The sequence below is a fragment of the Tursiops truncatus genome, chromosome 9 (genome assembly GCF_011762595.2).
Source record: "Tursiops truncatus isolate mTurTru1 chromosome 9, mTurTru1.mat.Y, whole genome shotgun sequence".
Classification (NCBI taxonomy): domain Eukaryota; kingdom Metazoa; phylum Chordata; class Mammalia; order Artiodactyla; family Delphinidae; genus Tursiops; species Tursiops truncatus.
This window is the reverse complement of record NC_047042.1, coordinates 46,610,079-46,631,890: the sequence shown is the minus strand read 5'-3', so window position 1 is coordinate 46,631,890 and position 21,812 is coordinate 46,610,079. Positions and strand designations below refer to the sequence as shown.

Sequence of the window (21,812 nt, the reverse complement as noted above, 5' to 3'; positions counted from 1 at the left end):
TCGTTAAAGCACATGGGGGCACTCTCCCCTTTTCACAAGAGCTAATAACAGTTCGCATAATTATTTAGCGGTATAAACACTCATTTAAGAAGGTTGTATTGAAATGGCATTTTTGATCTGGCTGCATAGTGATAAGGTGAAAACAAAGCGTTTTCTCCCAAAGCAGTGACAGTGAATGCAGAGCTTGTTAGTAGTGACCCAACTGGTTTCCAGCTGTTAGCTGTTCAGTAGACTCCCATGAAATGATTATTTGGTCGCAATCAGTTCTCAGCAGGAAGAACCCACCTCATGGTAGGTCTCACCACAATTGGTGCTAATTAGTTCTGTTGAGTCAGGTGGTCGATCTCTATACTGGCAACAGAAGTCCAGCTGGAAAGGGGTTGGAGACTCCACGCCAAGGCCACTGTGGCAGACGGGAGCCCAGAAGCCCTCTCTGCCCTGTAGGGATGCATGAGGTCGTCTGTGATCACGAGTCCCACGTCCCATGGCATGAAGTCAGAAGGGGGAGGATTGTATATCTCCAAGAGAAAGTGCACCTGCATTCAGTTCAGATGCAAGGTTTCACAGTATATTGACTTCTAAATCAGCCAGGCCATAGCAGATTTGAGCTTTGCCACTTAAGCCCATGACGTTACTTGCCTGAGTCTGGGTTTTCTAATCTGAAGAAAAAGAGGCAAAATTACCCACCTAATAGGACTGATAGAGAGATGTATACAGCGTGCTTGGCACTTTGTAGGTGCTCAAAAATTTGGAATGCCCCCACAAGTAAATAACCATGTAATCTAGTGTGACAGTGATAATGTTCATTAGCCCTCCTAATACTAAACAAGAAAACTCTCAGGTGTTCAGTGTCAGCTTGGAGCATGATGCTGAAGGGAACTTGGGACCTAAACCTTTAGTATCCCTCTCAGTGATCTCTTTCTAAGAGCCTAATCACTTAGGAGGGAAGGGGAAGCCAGGAGAGATGTAAAAACTAGCAAGTCAAATTGAAGGAAATTAAGCAATGGCACTTTGGCAGAGGAACTTTTATTGTATCATATGTGTCTCAGTGGGCCAGGTTGTGCAAATGGGTGCATGACCCCATGAAGGAAACATCCCAGGCATGGCCTACATGGATGCAAAAGGAGATTCATCTCACAGTGACCTTCAGCCATACTCAACTAATTCATTGTTTGCAGGTCCTCCAGATTTCTCAGTGACACAAAGCACAGACCTCCAAGCCTCTTCAAATTCTGATTCAGTAGATCCAGGCTGGGACCCAGGAATCTGTGTTTTTAATAAACTAAGTACTTATGTTCAGATAAGTTCAAGAACCATTGCTTTAAAACAGTACTGTTCACTTGACTGCACGTGGGAACTTCCTGTGCAATTTTAAAAAGTCTTGATGCCTGGGTCCTACCCCCAGAAATTCTTATTTAATTGGTATGGTTTGTGGCTTGAGTACTGGGGAATTTTAAATAGGTCCTCAGATGATGCTAAGGTACAGGCAAGTTTGGAGTAACACTGACTTAGAAAATAGCTTGAGGGGTCCATGCACCTGCAAATGATGAATAATAATCAGATGTAAAGTCACATCACAGATAAGTAAGTCCCAGCTCGACTCAAAAGTGTGAAATATGGGGCTTCCCTGGTGGCGCAGTGGTTGAGAGTCCGCCTGCCGATGCAGGGGATGTGGGTTCGTGCCCCGGTCCGGGAGGATCCCACATGCCGCAGAGCAGCTGGGCCTGTGAGCCATGGCCGCTGAGCCTGTGCGTCCGGAGCCTGTGCTCCGCAACGGGAGAGGCCACAACAGAGGCCCGCATACCGCAAAAAAAAAAAAAAAAAAAAAGTGAAATATGTTAACATAAGAAAAATCCCATTTCAGAAATCTTTCTGGAATCAGCGTGTAGATTATCCCATTGCCCTAGAATTTTGTTGTATTCAAAAGTTCTTGCACCGAAAGGACTAAGATTCAGAGCCTAAATTTTCCTAAATTGGCAGTGCTTGCAATATGAGTATGCCTGAATAATAATGTGGCATGAATCTCATCTTGGCTTTCACTGTAGAGTTATCTCTGGTGCTAACATTTCACAGTTTCCTCCTCGTCCTCTTCCTCATTACCCAAAGTCAGCAAATTGTCAGGACTTAGAATTGCCATCAACAACAGGAGCTATAACCAAGCATGAAGATCCATTAAACCAGAGAGACTCAGTGTCCCAGGAAGGAGCAGAGGGTTGTCAAAATAAGGACTCCAAAGAGTTAAAACATGTAACAAAAGGTGCAGTAAAACTTCTCGGAGACAATTTCTCAACCTAGATCATCAAGGCAGGACCTAGCATTACTATCAGAACTGCTTAGAAAAGATTGGTTGAGCAAAATGAAAACGTCTCTGGACCTTTGTTTTCTCTGGAAGTGTTTCTTCAAATCACAGAAGTCACTTCTAAGTCTATATAGGGGCATGCAATATTGTTTATCGTCTTTAAACTGCATTACTTAATTCAAATCTTGCAACGGCCCCGAGGGAAGAGAGGCAAAGAAAATGCCCTGTTTCTAGGCAGGATAAGAACTCTCGTGCTGCTGCCATGAATTGAAAATTCAGGCGTAGAATGAGACCTCACTTTAATTAGGATGGCTACTATAAAATAAAACAAAATAAAAGCAGAAAATATGAATCAGCAAGGGTGTGGAGAAATTGGAACCTTTGTGCATTACAGGTAAGAATGTAAAATGGTGCAGCCACTATAGAAAACAGTATGAGAGTCCCTCGAAGATTTAAAAATGGAATATGATCCATCAATTCCACTCTCAGGTATACACCCAAAGGAATTGAAAGCAGAATCTTGAAGAGATAATTTGTATACAATTACAGTATTTGTAAATATTGTATATTTACAGTAACGTTATTCACAATAGCCAAAAAGTAGAAGCAACCCAAGTGTCTATTGACAGACGAATGGATAAACAAAATGTGGTATATGCATATGATGGAATATTATTCAGACTTAAAAAGGAAAGAAATTCTGTTATATGCCACAGCATGCATGCACTAATAGTAGTGCTACCTGGGTATAATAACACCTTTATGACATGCTAAGTGACACATGACAAATGTCACAAAATGTCACTGATTCCATTTACATGAGGTTCCTAGAGTAGTCAAATTCATAGAGACAGAAAGTAGACTGCTGGTTGCCAAGGGCTGAGAGGAGGGTGGGAATGGGGGATGTGTGTTTAATAGATACAGAGTTTGAGTTCGGGAAGATGAAAATGTTCTAGAGATGGATGGTGGTGATAGCTACACAACAATGTGAATGTACTTAATACCCCTGAACAGTACACTTAATAATGGCTAATAATTTTATGTTACGTGTATTTCAGCACAATTTTAAAAATAAATAAATAATTTGCAAATGTGCAAAAAAATTAAGGCTTAGAGGATGTATACAACTAGTAGGTATCAGAGCAGGAAGTCAGGTCTCGAGATTCCAAGTGTGTCAACCCTCCCTTTCCACCTCCAGAACCTCTCAGGGAGTAGAAACTGAAGAAGCTATTCGGGGGAAGTAAAGAGAATAATTATTTCAGGAAAGAGTGGTCAAAGTAGTCCAGACAGTTGTCCTGAAGATAAGAAATAAGGTTGTTAAGGTTCATGAGATAAGGATCATGTCAGCACACCGACTCTTCTGTTGTTGTTGTTGGAAGAGTTTTAATTATGGATTGAATTTTTATTCTTTTTAATTTTCTTTTTCTTTCTTTATTTGAAGGATAGTTGATTGACAGTGTTGTGGCAATCTCTGCTGTACAGCAGAGTGACTCAGTTTTACACACATATGTACATTCTTTTTTTAATGTTCTTTTCCATTATGGTTTATCCCAGGAGATTGGATATAATTCCCTGTGCTATACAGCAGGACCTTGTTTATCCATTCTAAAGGTAACAGTTTGCATTTACCAACCCCAAATTCCCAGTCTACCCCTCTCCCTGCCCCCTCCCCCTTGGCAACCACAAGTCTGATCTCTATGTCTGTGAGTCTGTTTCTGTTTTGTAGATAGGTTCATTTGTGCCGTATTTTATTTATTTTATTTTTTATAAATCATTCATTTATTTTTGGCTGTGTTGGGTGTTCTTTGCTGCGCACAGGCTTTCTCTCGTTGTGGCGAGTGGGGGCTACTCTCTTCGTTGTGATGCGTGGGCTTCTCATCACGGTGGCTTCTCTTGTTGAAGAGTATGGGCTCTAGGCGCGTGGGCTTCAGTAGTTGTGGCTCACGGGCTCTAGAGTGCAGGCTCAGTAGTTGTGGCGCACGGGCTTAGTTGCTTCGCGGCATGTGGGATCTTCCCGGACCAGGGCCCGAACCCGTGTCCCCTGCATTGGTAGGCGGATTCTTAACCAGTGTGCCACCAGGGAAGTCCCATTGGTGCCATATTTTAGATTCCACATATAAGCAATGTATATATATTTTTAAATTTTAGAAGTTTTTAATTAAAAAAATTTTATTAAAAAATCGCGATATAATTCACACATCATAAAATTCACTATTTTTAAGTGTACAATTCAGTTTTTTGCGTGTATTCAGAGTTGTGTAACCATCACCACTGTCTAACTTCAGAACATTTTTATCACCCCAAAAAGTTGACCCAGACCCATTAGTAGTCATTCCCCACTCTCCCCCAACCCCCATTCCTGAGCAACCACTAATCTTCCTTCTGCCTCTGTGGATTTGTCTCTTCTGGACATTTCATATAAATAGAATCATACAATATGTGAACTTCTGTGACTTCTTTCACTTAGCGTCCTTTCAAGGTTCATCCATGTTATAACACGCATCAGTAGTTCCTTCCTTTTTATTGAATAATATTGCATTGTATGGTTTCACCACATTTTGTTTATTCCTCAGTTGATGGACATTTGGGTTGTTTTCACTTTTTGGCTGTTATCAACAATGCTGCTATGAACATTTATGTACAATTCGAGTAGTTACATGTTTTCGGTTATCTTGGGTACATACCTAGGAGTGGAATTGCCGGGTCAGATGTTAACTCTATGTTTAATGGTTTCAGGAACTGCCAGACTGTTTTCCAGAGTGGCTGCCTCATTTTACATTCCTACCAGCACTGTATGAGTGTTCCAATGTCTCCGTAGCCTCACCAACAATTATGATTTTCCTTTTTTGTTTGTTTCTTCCCTTAGCTTTCCTGAGGTATAATTGACATGTAAACATTTAAAAATTATAGCTATCTTAGAGGGTGTGAAGTGGCACCTCATTGTGGTTTGCGCACTAACTTTTGTGTACTCGGCACACAGCCCAGGTCTAGGGACGCACGATACTGAGATGCACGAAAATTCCAAGGGATTTGAAGAAAGGTCATTGGAATGAGTGGTTTCTAATCTCCCAGAAATCAGATTTTAGAATCAGCTGCTTTACATTAATTTTTTTAAAATACAAACTGAGTCAAGCAGTAGCAAGCAGGCTAATTCAGCTTTTGCTCCTGCCCACCCCATTACTAATGGGGTGGTAACTTTCATAGATGGTTACTCGTAGAGTTTAGAAGAGTGACGTGTGTACCCTAGGATAGAGACTTAGGCATAGGAAAAGAGAGCTCTGAAAGAGGAAAGACCCTTTCCCTTCATCTCAATTAAAGTTAAATGCCCAACTCACGACTCATGTCTTGGTTTTTCCACCTTCACAACCTTCTACATTGTCAGATGCCTGGTGCTGCCTGATTGCCTGTAAGAGGTGTTTTGACAGCAGTGTTCTCCAATTACATTTGTTTCCATTAACATAAGAAATATCTTTGAGGGTTTCTTAGGTACTTGCAGAAATATATACTAGCTCACTAGTAGCCAGAAGCATCTGATCTGTCTGCCTCACAACCCTCTGACAGCTAAGCATTAGCTTTTAGGCAAATAAAATGTCAGCCACCATTAAACAGCATATGGCAACAATATGGCAATTCCCTCTCAAGGATTAACTTCTCCCCAGAAGAGATGGTACTTGAAATAAGAGATGCTTTTGAATGCAGGGCCCCTATCCCTCCTGCCCAGGCATGATGGCTGGGGAGCGGGCAGAGTGCTACACACAAAAGGACCCGGGCGACCAGATCAAATGTGAACCTACGGCACCAGCTGCCCAACCAGCAGTGACCAAAGGCTGTTTGCCCTGGGCATCTGGGTCTGTGGTTAAGGGAAAGTACCATCCTTAAGCTGGCCTGGATTAACTCTATAAAATAGAAAACAGCCCCACAGCCACTTAAAGAGGGCTCGGGGCCGACTGGAATTGAATGCAGTTGGTGTGCAGTGCGAGGAGGGAGACGTGGAGAATGGAGCCTCCGCCCGGCTCGTCTCTGTGGAATTCCCTTAGTGAGTGGGGTGAAATTAACTGCCTGGTCTCGAAATAGATGACGAGAGCGTGGGACCCTGTTCTAGTGGGTCAGCTCGTGTGCAAATGGCCATGTGGCAATATGGTTAAGGAGGAGGGCTGCCTTTGCACCAGGCAGTCTGTACAAGATTAGAAAATAAACAGTTTCCTCAGGAGCCTCTGGGTGCCCACGTCTGCGGAGGACACCAGAAACTGTCAGTAGAGATAGCCTGATCCTCCAGACATAGTCTCACCACCTTGCTTGTCCTGGTTTGGGGGAACTATAGTATGTAAAATAATCAAAATGGCATGCTCGTCCTATTGGAAATAGTGGTTCCTCGTGTAATAATGTCTCTGTGTTACTTGTATTGGAATATAGACGGTCAAGCTCACCACTTTTACACGAAGCTTTTAATAGGAGCTTATCCTATTTCTGGGGCCTGATTTGACCATCAACATGGCCACGTAAATGAAATCACTAGCTGTGTTAAAACAGTTCGACTGTAGTCTTGGGAAAACTTACTTTGATTAAACAGTCAGCATTGTCCCAAAATTCTCATCATCTTTATCATTATTTTTCCACTTATGTAAACTACTTGATTTGAATGTTTAAAGGCCATATGTTATTTTCCAAAATAATTTCAAGGCTCTAATTTTTTTTTTTTCTTTTTTGCGGTACGCGGGCCGCTCACTGTTATGGCCTCTCCCATTGCGGAGCACAGGCTCCGGACGTGCAGGCTCAGCGGCCATGGCTCACGGGCCCAGCCGCTCTGCAGCATGTGGGATCCTCCCAGACCGGGGCATGAACCCGTGTCCCCTGCATCGGCAGGTGGACTCTCAACCACTGTGCCACCAGGGAAGGCCTCAAGGCTCTAATATTTTAAAGAAAAAAATAAAATAGGTAAAAAGTTAAAACTGCAAACTATATAGATATGTATTCTTACAGAGCCAAGAATAACAAGGGTAGGGAAGCTTCTTGTTTCCAATTTGTTTGTCTAAATTGTATTAATCATGTAATGCTTTATTTATGACACTGAATAACTGAATACAAAATTTTAAATGCCCAGGAGAGTGATGAAATTTTTAAGATAGCATTAGTATTATTAATGTTTTTCATAGAATATGTCTTCAGAAAATATTAATATGAGAACAACATAGAACAACAACTGTTAAATATGAGAACAACAGAAAGCCACATGTTTTAGTAGTGTCAGTCACTTTTTCTGGAATGCTTTTTTACTCTTTACCCAATAGATATAACTGACAGGATGATATCATCCTTTGCTCTTTATGCTGACAGTCAATAAATTCTATGACAATTGGCAACAACAACTAGATCAGTAGCTGTATGAACAGTGCAAGGTTGCAGGGATTTTTCTAAGACACTTTACTAGTCGCGGTTTGATGCAGACTTTCCAAATTAGAAGAGGAGCTGTCTCTGTCAGGACTGTAGTTGGGGGACTGTTCCCATGTGTCTAAAGTAACCTAAACATTTGGCTGAAAAATTAAAAATTCAGTCAATCAACCAAGTGTTTGCTACCATTAAATCAAACATCAGGGTACTTTGAAACATCTCAAGAAATGACTAAATTCTAAACTTTACATGTAGATAATTGTGATCATACTGCCTTAGCGTTTCCATATGAATAATACTATGTCAAATGTGGCATACCCTAGAGATCTATTTTTAACATTTATACATAGTCTATAATACATAGAATATTTACTATAATTAACATACTGAGCTTAAAAAAATAAGTGCAATTGGTGAATCACAAATTCTCCATCATTTCTAATCTTTCAGATATAAAATAAAATAAGTATTTCTACTCTTTTTTCCTCATGGAGGTATCGTAAAGATTGGTTTTCAGCAAAACAAAGTAGACTCTAATGGCAGAACTCTGATGCTCCAAAGTGGTGTTACTCTTTTTTTTTTAGCACCAATTTGACTTTTTTAATTAAAGTATAATTGATTTACAATGTTGTTTGTTTCTGGTGTACAGCAAGTGATTCAGTTATACATATATATATATTCTTTTTCATATTCTTTCCATTGTTTTATTACAGGATATTGAATGTAGTTCCCTGTTCTATACAGTAGGACCTTGTTTCTTATCTATATTATATATAGTAGTTTGTATCTGCTAATCCCAAACTCCTAACTTATCCCTCCCCCACCCTTTTCCCCTTTGGTAACCATAAATTTGTTTTCTATGTCTATGAGTCTGTTTCTGTTTCATAATAATTTGATTTTTTATCAAATGTAAAGAGAATTCTGAATTTGAGATGGGGGTGCTTTTCTGACATTTAACGTTTTTTGAAATGATTTAGTTAGTACTTAGCACTGTGTGTTTAATGAATGAATGCAAAGTGGACACACTAATGAATGAAAAAGTAGGAATTAAGTTCTCACCTTGTGGTGTTGGATTCTGGTTGATCACCAACTATGTATTTCTGTTTTGTAGAAATACCTCCACTGTTTTTCTGTAGTTTAGTCTCTTAACAAACTGTGTAAGGTTTGGAGCAGTATGTGCTGAGATTTAAGTGAAACACAAAAGCAATTAAGTGGTTTAATTCTGGATTTTTCAAATTTAATGACATTCGTTTATCTATATCCATTGGAGAGCTTTGGTAAATTCAATTGTTGATACCACCTGGATAATTTTAAGTCTTTCTGAAGTTTCAAAGAAAATGTCTCCAACATAGCTCAAGCAGAAAAAGAATTTCATCAATTGAAAGCTCAGAATCGTTTCTGTGAGATGTGTAAAAACAAGAAGCTGACCAGCATTATTTTCTTTTTCTTTAATTCAGTACCATTATTGAGAGTTATTCTTGAACTTTATGAAAACCAGATTGGGGCACAAGCATGCTCCCCATTGAATCGTGCTCAAGGAATTGGAATTGAGAATCATTCAAACTAGGAAAACATGACATCGAAAAGTAGTCTACATTCTTTATTGTACTTCAGAGAATCTGAGACTCTGAGTAGGAGCTAGCCTTAGGCTGATAGTAGATCTGACTTTTTTTTTTTAATGGACAGTTAGCTTCCCAGTCACAAAGAGGTTATCGTTTCTTTTTCAATGACTTCTTTGCTTTACTGGCGTAACAGTTAAACCGTTGATCCTCTCTCTGTCTCTGTCTCTCTCTCTCTCTCTGCTCAGAAAGCAGTGGTTTCTCACTATTGCCCACAGGAAACAGTCCACACAGTGCCTGCCATTCAAGGTCCACTCTTGTCCGGCCCAGGTGAACCCTTCAGTCACATTTCCTACTCCCTGCTTCTTCCATGCTCCTTCTCAGCCACACCAGACTGTGGCTGTTCAGCAGCCTCTGCTTTGGAGCCTCCAGTCTTGTCTTCCCATTATCCCGTCTCTCAGGGATCACTGTTTCTTTTCCTCTCCGCTTGCTGAACATTCCACATTTACATCAAGGGTGATGCATTCCCTTTCATGAGGTCTTTCTAAACCATCCCACCCTTTCCGCTCCCCTCTTTTTTCCCCTCTCCTAGCTAAACCAAACGTTTCTCACCACCCCGCTCCACGCCACACACACACACGCTCCTATGACCTAGTCATGGCCCATATCACCTTCAGGGCTGCTGCTTGTGTGTGCAAGTTGTGACCTACATAAGCATCTCAAACCCAAGGGACAAGTGAGGACAAAAATCTACCTTCCTCCCCACTTGCCAAGGCGCACGCCCACGTGACTATGTTGTGCAGAGAGGCACCTTTTTTTATTCCATACAAAGGTGTGGACTAGCATGTAGGGACCAGCGGCAGCATGTTCACCGAACGCATGCTTTTTAGTTTTCTTTCCTAGGGCACGGGTTTGTCGAGGGCAGTGACTACCTTTGTATTCTCATCATGCCTGGTACGATGCCTTCCTTATACATAAGATCACTCATTGAATTTAACTGAAAGGGTGAAATGTGTTTATTAAAAACAATTACTTCTGTGTATAAATGCAACCATGTAAAGCACAACAGGAGTCACAGTGGACTTCTTAGCAAATGTGGAACAGCCAGCTTGTCTGATTTTAAATGTATCATGGCTCCTGCTCAGCTAAGTAATTTCCTATAAAATGTAGTGCCCGGTAGTCTTCTGTGGAATTTTAGAAACCACATTCATGATGCTATGACAGGCCATGGCAGAGTTGGACTGAAATCCGTTTCTGACTGTTAAAATAGGCAAAGAATAACATTAAGAATTGTCTGAAGTGGGCAGGATAAAGGTCAGGAGAATGCCCATGGGAGGCGAGGGAATTTGGGGCGGAACCAGTTGGATCAGTCTGAGATCAGTACACTTCCTAGAAGTCTACATTAAGCCAAAAAGAAAAAAAAAGTACCCAGTCTCAGAGTCCTCAGAGCCTGGCCAGCACTGTACACGGATGCAGACATGCCCTAAATAAAGAATTGTTTTGTAAAGACTAATGGAGAATTAATATTAATTCTGATGTGATTTTATTGATAAATGGGAAATATCCACAAACCCAAGCTTTACAGACCACAAAACATGATGTACGTAAGATAGGGTTTTGCCTATTTGATGACGTGGCCGAGACTTCAGATTTCAAGTTTCAAGGAGTAAACATCGGCTAACCTCTCCAGGGAAATTCTGCGTCTGTGTACAAAATGTCCTACACGCTCTGCACTTAACATTTGCTCTGTGTTTTCCAGGATGTGCTGAGTTTGTGTGATGAGCAGTTTTTTTTCTTCAGGAAGAAACAAGCCTCCTCTAACCATTTCACACGATACCTTTCTCCTCTTCCCTCCCCCAGTCCTCCGTGATGTCAGTCTGCTTTGCTCGTTTCCATCCCAATTTGGTAGTTGGTGGGACTTACTCGGGCCAGATTGTCCTGTGGGATAATCGCAGTCATCGGAGGACGCCAGTCCAGCGGACACCCTTGTCGGCTGCTGCACACACAGTAAGTCAAGCTTTTGTCACATCCCGGTCAGCCATCCAAGCCCTGAAAGAGGGGATAACTGACAGAAGTACGGCTGTTGTTAGCAACTCCAACTTCGAAGTATCTAACTTACAGTGATTGCTTTCTGACTGACTAAAGGAAAGCCGAGTGGAAAGTAGATGAAGGAAGCACTGGGTTTAGAGGACTCTTAACGGTCTACAGGTTTTAACACATAGAAAGGATCTCTTTGGATGTCCCATAAAGCTACAGGGAGGATAGCTTAAAACTAAAAAAATGCCACAGGAAGAAACCTTGGAAGAAGCATCTGTGAAATCGTTTTCCCAAAGAAACTCTTCACATTTACATTATAAGGTGGAAACTCATATTTTCAAATAGACCATAAAGAGTAAGCACTTTCTGTCTAGGGATGGCATATGGGACTTTTGCCAATAGGCCTTTTCCACTTGTGATTTGAGGGAGTGCTGTGACTTTAAATTCTGGAATGCATGGTGTAAGTCTCAACGATAAAGTCTACAGTGACAGTATAATCCCTAGGGTTAAAAGTCAACATCTCAAAACCATTACCCATAATTTAGCAGAAGAGTTTCAGTATAGTGTTCGTAAGACAACTAGTCTGTCATTTCCTTTAAGAGAATGACAGGTGTGTTTAGCAATTGTTAGGAGGAACAAGAAGACAGGCATGTCTCCATCAATCTCTGCTACCCTGACATTCAGGGGAATTGATGTCCTTTCTCTGAGATGCCCAAATTATGCCCAAGGATACAGCTCTGCTATTGTTTCAATTTCCTTAATGTGGTTGCCTCATTTGTTTCATCTGCTGGCCTCAAAACCATCTAGCTTTGAAAAAGAACTGCTAGCTGCTTTAGCCGAGACCACGAAGAGGAAAATTCTTCCACTCTTGTAAGATCGACGATGGGAAATGACAAATACCAAGTCAGCCTTAATTCTGATTGACTTGGGCCTAACCCACATGCAGGTGAAACTAGTTCTTGGGAATCTGGGAAAATTGCTCTTGCCTACCCCATTTCTCCAAACTAATAACAGAAAATTGTGACCCAAGAGGAGACGGGCTTGATGCAGGTGTTTGCTCAAGGAGCATGAAGCCATTTCTTGGCCCTGTGTGTATATCTGGTGCGTTTGTAAGCATACCTCCTGAAATTTCAAAAAGTTATAAATCCAGGTATCAGAACGTTTAGCACGAAGCTTTTGGGGAGAATCCAAATGCTGCAGGAGCTCTTCCAAAGTATTCATCTCTTTTCCAAGCAACTTAGGATGTGATCTTCACAACGAAAATACTGTTATTATCAAACAGAGTGACATTATTTCTGTTAGAAAATAAAATAACAGTTTTTTTCTCTTTTGCTGTGTTTCGTTGAATCCACAGCTCAAAGAGCACAGTTAATTGTGTGCCTTGTCTTTCAACTTCCACTCATGCTTGGCTCATTGGTACCAGGATCAAAAGTGGTTAAGGAAAGAGAGTCCCACCACAGATTACTCACTAATTTCCTTTCACACCCACCACACATATGCATTTGGGACAACAGGAAATCCTAATTAAAGCAAAAACCTTCTGGCACACAGTAAGTTTATTCCTAAAATAAATAAAAACAATCTGGCTTCTATACTGGAAAAATGAGCAGTACCGTTGCTTTTTTCTTTCCATTAAGCAGAGTGATGTGTGTTTATGTGTGTGTATAAGTAGGCATGCCCACGTGTCTGCTTCTGTTCTGGTTTCTTTACATCTCTCTTTTCTTTTAAACTGAGTTTTATTGCTCCTGAAAGCACAGGCCGGTAGTACTGATTAAAGCCAGGGAGGGGCTACCACACACATTCCTTCTCAGGGCATTTGCTCTCTACATCCTTCTAGATGCCTTCTTTCCCTACTACACCCACCCTTAGGAGTCCCGATCCATTAGGGTTTTGGAGATCTGTGTTGATGCTCTGTGGTTAACAGAAGAAACCCTGTTGGACTCTTGCTAAAAAACACTAGGCAGATTTGGGGCTCATAACAATGTTTGGACCTTGCTTTCTCATTCTTCAGTTTCCTGAGTCTGCGATTTTCAGGCGACAATGTGTCTCATCCATTCTTCCAGTTTATTTGCGTGCAGAGCTTAGAACGCCATGTGACTCACCCTTGAGTTTGTACTCTGCTGTACGTTCCACATACACCAGAGACTTGGGAAAAAGCATTGTCCACAGCCCCCCAACCAGTCAGTCCTTTTGGTATTTAGAGACCTGATCAGAAGAATATTTCGTTCCAGATCTCTGCCGTACTTACCACTGTCCAGGTTTCTGCAGGAACGTGGTGTGAAAAAGACATAGGGACTTGGTTGACTCTCCATCAGCATGGGTAAAAGAGGTGATGCAGTTGCCAAAACAAGTGTAAATCTTAAGATGCATTAATACAGGCATTTTTTTTTATCACATGAGAAGTGACAATTCAATGCTCCCTGTATTTCTGTATTCAGTTTGTCAGAATGTACATAGACGGTTATGTTTCATTCTCAGAACTTCACTGGAAGGGGAACTCGGACAAAATATAGCGTATTCAAAAGAGAGTGTCCAGATTGGGGAAGGTATTGAAAACCAGGTCCTCAGCGCATTTGAAGGAATTGGTGATGATTAGTCAGAGCAAGACAAGACTGGGGGGAGGAGGGGTAATATAAGAACAACCCGTACGTATTATTTGACTTGATGTATATGATGTCAGAGGGCACTTCACTGAAAGTATTTCCTTGAGCTTTCTTCATCCCCATTGGTAGAAGGAGGAACTGCCCAAGAATTAGTGCTAAAACTGGCTAAGAAAGGTGTTTAAGCAGAGTTTGGACCACCTCTTGGGAGAGGCAGATGAACAGCTATACTTATGGTTATTACAGTTCCTTCTGACCAGGAGTTTATATGATAATAATAGTTTGGGAACCATCCTTTATATAATACCAACTTTGCAATATTAGAGATTGTTTCATTGTTGTTGTGGCTAGGTATTATGGACAGTAACTCATCAAGAGAAAGACTCAGACTGTCAGCTATTTGCACAGAGAAGCATCGACTAAGTTGTGGTTTGGCCACTGATGGCTAAGCTGCCTGAAATCTAACCCAAATTACTGCTACGTTGTGCTTCTGCTAACCTTGCATTTAGTATTTAATGTGCAGCTGCAAATGATTTTAGCCTACCATTGAGGATTCTACAGAGTAGCATAACCTTCTTGCATTATGACAAAAGGTTAGAGCATCTTGCTTATGATTCCTGGGATGTTTAAGGGACCTTTCTCAAGGCCCTGGCCAAATCTAAGCCTCCGTACAACCCTAAACAATATTTTGAGAAATAAATCTATCATTATCCTAGGTTTTACAGCAACATAAAGAAACGTAATTTAATCTTACTAGGTTCCTTGTGCCAATAATTTCCACCACCGGTATCTCTCCCTCAAATCAAAGAGGCTGATGAATATTAACCACTTTTTATAAAGCATGTTAACAAATGTCTGGCACTGTGGCTATAACGCACTAAACTCCAGAGTTAGTTAACACTCCTTCCAAAAGGCAGTTGTTCTACCCTTTTGAAGACTGTCTTTTTCCGTCACTCATGGTGAGGTTAGAAGCCAGACTATGTGGTGGAGCCTCATTCAAGTAATACACATTCACCTCCCCGTGCACCTTCTGTCCCATCAATCCTCATTTGCTCCCGTTTGCTTCAGCTCCATTGTACTGCATCTGACCGAGCAAGGTGAAGCTTTCTGAGTATTTCCACTACGACGTGTTGCTGCCAGAGCTTTTAAAAAGAAATCAGGTTCAAATCAAAAGTGGCAAATGACCTGAGGCTTGTATTATTGTGGGATTATGTCACTCCTTAATCCTTGTTTTAGAGTAATGTGTTTGACACTCAGATGTAAGCATTTCCTCTTGGATCAGGGTTTGATCCTCCATGTTTATGTTTCTGCAGCATCCCGTGTACTGTGTAAATGTTGTTGGGACCCAGAATGCTCATAACCTCATCACTGTCTCTACTGATGGTAAAATGTGTTCCTGGAGCCTGGACATGCTCTCCACTCCACAGGTGGGTTTGTTTTCCCCTACACATAAAGCATCTTGGTTAAAAGAGATAACCTGCCTAATGGAACAGAGTTCCTAAAAGCCAAACTCTCACATCCTATAGGACCTAAAATCAATGTGTGCACTTGAAAGAGTGGTGCCTGTTTTCAGCAGCCTCCTCTTGAAGCCAAACCCATTTCCTTTACCGCAAATCATGTAATTATTGTAATACGTTAATCCTTAGGTCAGTTTCAAGTGAAAATGAAATAATCCATTTTAAAGCATAGTAATTATGGAAGTTGGCTGTGGTAGGAATTGTACTTACCCTACAGCATTGTTAAACAAATATAAACGGGGTTGGAACTCCGCGGAGCGATCCCTGATGGGTCCTTGCCTTGGAGAAAAGGTATCCCAGCAAAACAGAAATCCAAGATCTCGCTTGTATCTGTAGCCTAGACAACTGCCTTGTGTGTTTGAAGAATTTGTCCAACCATCTGTTTTCTCCTCTGGAATGTTTCTTAGGGGGGCTCCTGCCATTCCTTGCTCAAAAAACAAGAAGTTGAAAATGAAAAAGTTCCAAGGTTTCCAAACTGCTCCTGATTACAGTAATGCGAGCTAAACAAAGGAGCAGAAGTGCAAGAGACCATTGGGGGGAGGCATCTAAGTGCAACTTTCAGAATATATGTATGTACACTCACACGGAAGACACCACTCATATCCACAGATAAATACACACATATCCACACTCTTTCCACATTTCTTGGGAAAAAAGTACTTCACTGTCCTCCAGCTAAAAACAGAGAAGAATTTCCTGTTATAGCCTTTGACAATGTGAGGAAACATCAAGAAAATTGTAAAAGATATCTAGGATATACTTCTCAATTTTAACATTCCTATTCCCTTTCCTGGAATAACGATGCTGGAATGTCTCTGTCACAATTTTGGAAGACATTAGAAGTTTCAGGATACATAAGGAAATGTGGAAGCTGAAAGGAACCTCGCTATAAGTTTCCACAAAATACAGATGAAGAGAATACTAAGACTAAAGAAGTTCTTTTTATAATTTTAGTGTGGGGGGAGAGCTAATAAGTTCCTTACAATTTAAGTTCCTCTATTTTTGCTGATCTTTAACATTTATACAAGTTGGGAGTTGTGTGTGGGTGTTTTATAGCTTTGTCTTAAATTTCTCAGCAATATGTTGTTTTCTTTTAAAAGCAAACAGATATGAGTGCACCCTCTAATTAGGAATTTTTAATTGCCCATTTTGCTGATTAAATGTGTGTTTGTTTAGGTTAAAGCCAGTCGTACGGGGGCTACATGACCATTTTTATTAGTTTTGGCATGCCCGCAGATGCCTGTCTCTGTACAGAGATGGAGCATTTCGTGGCATGGCTGTGGATGGCAGGCAGACATGGGAACAGACAACAGTTGCCCTATTCCCTCTCTGTCCCAAGTGGGTGACCAAGAGACTGTACCTTCCCTCTGCTAATTTTAGCCATGGAGCAGACCCCCGGTTGGTCTAGGTTTCTGTATTACAGTGTCACAGCATCCCCTCACTAAAGCACTCGCTGCGTCTGGATCTCACAAACTGCAGGCATGTCACATGACCACGTGGTCTGCGCTTCCCAGACTGTTAGCATGTGCTTCCGATTTATGGACTCCTTAGCTGCGATGACTAGGTTTATTTGTTTGCATAAAAAAAGACTAAACTTCCAAAAAGAATGACATGATCCCCTAGAATGTTGTTTTAAAGTTACTTTAGGTGCACAAAGCAGGCTGTTTGATGTAAATAGCCAGAAATACTCAAGGATGTTAGTTATACTTAACTGTTCTTCACTGTCGTTAAACTTAATTCAGCAGAATGTCTTTTAAAATACACTTGAATTCCCAATTTTGAAAATCATTTTAGATAAAATAAAGACTCTCATTTACCATTTTAAAGACTTATTTAAACATTGTCTTTTGCAGGCTTAGAGCCTACACACCCAGTGTCTGCCCTTCATGAAATCTAGTCCCTGTTGAAATCTGGTTTTTATGACCTGAGTGACAACTTTCTGGTTTCAGTCCATGGAGGACACACACTCCTGCTTTGACAAACGTGCTTAGTACATCTGATATTAATACAAGTGTATTCTCACGAACAATTGATGTTGAAAATGTTTGTAAATATAAGGGTATTGTGTGTTGTATTAGAGCCTGGGGCTGACAAGTGTAACCATTACAGTATTATCTTTAGTTTCTGCACCATTAGTTTCAAAATTCTCACCTGTCATCTCTGCCTGACTTCAGAAGCAGCACACACACTGATGAAATACAGCCGGCCTGAAACCAGAGATACACAGAAGCATGAATGTCAGGGGCAGTAAAGCGTGGTTTCTGGCACAGCCGGGGTCTTTTGTAACGCTGTGTGAAAAGCAAACAGGCGATTTAGTCGAATGATTTTTCCGTGCTATCTTTGGCATGGCAAGGAGTTGACAGAGGGGATGTAACCACGCCATGTTTTGGTAGGAGAGCATGGAGCTGGTGTACAATAAGTCCAAGCCTGTGGCTGTTACCGGAATGGCTTTCCCAACGGGAGACGTCAATAACTTCGTGGTTGGCAGCGAGGAGGGTACAGTCTACACGGCCTGTCGTCATGGAAGGTGAGTTTCTGTTTTCTTACCGATGACGTGTTCTTCATTTCCAAAAGTCTGTTATCGCTCTCTGGATTATAACCACCTTGCGTTATGAGAAAGGCATTTCTGAAGAAATGCAAATCACAGCCTCAGGTCTTCACGATTTTATAGCATCCTTCTGCTCTAAGGATGCCATTTGTAAGCCTTTGTAAGGCTTTAGCCATTTGTAAGCCTTTGATGGTTCACATTGCCTGAAGGAAAAAAGTCCAAGCTTCTTAGCATATCATAGAAGATTCTTGATTACCTTTGACTACCTGCCCCTTCCCAGCCTCAGCCTTCAGGCTCCAGCCACGCACCCATCCCCCAATATGGCTGATCCCACCACACCTCTGTGAGTTTGTACATTCGGTTTCTCCCGCTGGGTCTGGTATTTCTCCCATCTTGGCCTGGTTAATTCCTTCTCACCCTTCAAGAGCCAGAACAAAGGTCTTTCCACGCTGAAGCCTCTCTTGACTCTCTTGGACAAAGAAAATCATTTCGCTCTTTATGTTTCCGTAGCATTTTCATTCCCTTTATTCATTCATTCTTTCAAGGAATATTTCCTAAGAACCTACCGTGTGCCAGGCACCACGATGTCATAAGGATGCAGTAGGGAACAAAACACCTGGAGTTCATATTCTGGTTGAGGGTGAATGACAGTAAAATAATAAACAGGTAAATATGTGGTGTAAGATGATAAGTACTATGGAGAAAATTAAAGTGGAATAAATGGGATAGGACTACAAGCTGTCAGATAGGTTTGTTGTTTTATATATTTTCGTATCACTTCTACATTAGCATTCATCCCATTTTATTTCAACTATTCAGTCATCTGCCATTTTTCTCTTACTAAACTATTTCCATTTCGTCATTGGTTTCCTGCCTGGTGTGTGGCACATAGTAAGTGAGGAGTTAAAAATTTATATGGGGAATAAAGAATGACAACAACCAAATAATATAGAGAAGTGCCTTAGGGCCCTTCCTTTCAATCAGAGGCTGAAATAGTATGAGATACATAAGGCAGAATGAAGATTCCAGGTGATAAGAATCCTGTCTTGGTTGAGAGATTGGCAGATGCTCCTGGAAAAATCTCAGGAAAAAGTGGAACTCGATAATTTAGACTGGGTTATAAAATTACATGCAAGACTTAATGAATGGACTCACAGCTTTTGAAAGGTTCACTGCGTTCACCTTGGTGTGTTATTTCTCTTTCACTTTAGTAGTTCTAATTCAATTGATTTTTCATCTCTTGCACTCACCACAGGCTATTTAGATTGAACGAGGAACCAGAAATTGTTCGAGGTTCATACTCCAGTGTATTTGTGATTTGTAGAAATAACAGGCATCCGTGGCTCAGCTATATTTTTCCATTCACACAGTACAGGCTGTGAAGTTCCTACTGTGCTCTCCACAGAAACAAGCAGTATTTTCCCTGCTCACATGAGTAAAAGATGACTAGGAAGATGTGCCTCATAATTCCATGCCCAATAGTCCTACTTCATAAGTATTGGCTAAAACCACACATCAGTTTTATGAAAGCATAGAAAGATCTGATAGAGTTGTTCATTCATGGAAACGTTCGCTGCACAACTGCTCTCAGCAAAGTGCATTGCTAGATGTTGCCAGGCATGCAGACATCATTTAAACCTGTTCCTATCTTCAAGAAACTGATGATGGTGGGAAAGGTAAGCACACAAACATCTGCAAGACGGGTAGAATGTCGTAAGTGGCATGAGAGAGGCACAGAGAGCAACAGTGGGCCAGACAGACTCACAGGTTTATCTACATACTTTTTAGAATCGACAGGGCACAGGTTCAGTTGACTTAGCCCAAGGCTTTAATTATCTGTGAGGGCTATAGAACATGTTCATTGATAACTTTCAGATTTTAAAAAATTTTCTCTAATGTGAATAACCATTTACATGGTGAATATTTTTGTTCTGTGGCTATTGTCCTTTTCGAACACAATCAGAAGATGCACTGTGGTTCAAAGGAAGGGTACCTAAGGTACAAACCACAAATCATTTTACAGTGAGCTTGATTTTGCTTTTCACATTGGTCCATCTATCTGAAATATAAAATACAGATCTCAGTAGAGTTGTAAAGTCGTAGGCATTGGGCTTCATAGTGATCTTAAGTGGGTTACCTAGGGCTACAGGGGAGAGGTGCGAAATTTCTGTGTTTCACCTAACATGGAAAAGGTGCAAATCCACTTCCATAAATTAAATAAGTTCTTTATTTTGCACCCTATAAACCCTTTCAGGATGCTGTTAAGAGCAAATGGAGTCTCACCAGGGGCCACTTCAAAGATCAGTTCCTCATGTTCTCTAGGACAAATGTAAATGATCACGTGTGGAACTGCTGTTAGCAGTTTGACCAGGCATAATTTTTGAGTGCCTGTTACATGGAACACATGCTGCAGCACTTGGCTCATGATTTCAAATTTTCCTTAGCACACTGACGTTTACTGGTGCTCCAGAAGCCTACATTCTTTAATAACTTAATGCATTCTCACTCTCTGTGACATAATATATGGATTCCACAATCCCTCTGTATTTGTCATATTTATAACCTTGTGCACGTGAATTTTTAAAATACAGCATTTTGGTATATTTTCTAATTGGGTGTGATTGTGTGCAGACTATTGTGGGATAATAGGGGCTGGGAACAATCCCAGCTTAGTTAAATAAACGACATATGTCTGTGGATAACTTTCAAACTGTATCGCCATTTCTCAAATGTGCTCCTGTTGGGGAAAAAGGCGTAAGTTTGCCTCTTTCTTTGCTGTTTTGTTCAACAAATGTTTATTGAGCACTTACTGCATGCTAAACAAGGCCACCAGCCCTTACGGAATTTACATTTAGCGGATTTGTAAATTACTCTTCTGCTTTCAGTGAAAACATTTTCTCCATATGACATTTAAGTTATTTTGCCTATTATTTTGTGGTGACAAGGGTTTCCACAAAGTTTTACATTTTCAGGTATGTCAGCTTAGTTTAAGAACTTTTTCTCAAAAGGGTAAATGCATGTATTCAAGGATATATGGAGTTTTATAGCCAATAGGCTCCCTGAAAGGAGTTAAAATGGGAGTTGTGTCAAAGTCACCACGAGAGTAGAATCATCTTATTATAAATATGAAAGCTTTGAGATCTGAGTGTACAGTCGTCCCCTGGCATCCGAATCCACGAGGAATTGGTTCCAGAAGCCCTTGCAGGTACCAAAATCCGAGGATGCTCAAGTCCCTTCTATAAAACGGCACAATACAGTCAGACTTCCATATCGCGGGCTCCGTGTGTGCGGTCATAGAGGACCGGCTGTATGTGTTTTGCATCAAAGCAGCTGCAACCACAGTGATGGGCTTTGAGGCACTCCTGAAAAAGGGTTAAATGATAAAAATTTGATACTAACTTCTGAAGATTAAAAAGATGGTATCACCCCATATTGTCTTTTTAGTCACTAAGAGTAGTTTAGCATTTATTTCTCTCAGGGTAACCGAAAGTGGTTTCATGTCTGATGGTTTATGGCTGTGCTAAATCATGGAGAAGTAATCACGCAGAAACAAGCCTGGTTTTTGTAAAGTAATCAGTGCTTTGCGAAGGTCACTGAAACTCTGCTCTTGTGTGGTCTTTGTGCAGCAAAGCAGGTATTGGGGAAGTCTTCGAAGGCCACCAAGGGCCAGTGACAGGAATTAACTGCCACATGGCAGTGGGCCCAATCGACTTTTCACACCTGTTTGTCACATCGTCGTTCGACTGGACCGTCAAACTGTGGACCACAAAGGTAAGAAAACCTTGATTTACATTCCCAGGAAATACATAGGGGAAGAGGACAATTTTGTCTCTTGGGAGTAGTTGTAGGGAACCTTTAGTCTCT

The 21,812-nt window shown here is 41.0% G+C and overlaps 1 protein-coding gene across 4 annotated transcripts in view; it reads left to right on the top strand.

Annotated features, from left to right (window-relative positions):
• Nucleotides 1-21,812, top strand: part of DYNC1I1 (dynein cytoplasmic 1 intermediate chain 1) — a 388,679-nt gene that overhangs the window by 291,991 nt on the left and 74,876 nt on the right. For all 4 annotated transcript variants that reach the window (XM_073809695.1, XM_073809697.1, XM_073809694.1 and 1 more), the window contains 4 exons: nucleotides 11,107-11,253; nucleotides 15,197-15,310; nucleotides 17,794-17,927; nucleotides 21,575-21,719. In XM_073809695.1, coding sequence (XP_073665796.1) covers nucleotides 11,107-11,253; nucleotides 15,197-15,310; nucleotides 17,794-17,927; nucleotides 21,575-21,719 — 540 coding nt within the window. The remainder of the gene's footprint in view (nucleotides 1-11,106; nucleotides 11,254-15,196; nucleotides 15,311-17,793; nucleotides 17,928-21,574; nucleotides 21,720-21,812) is intronic.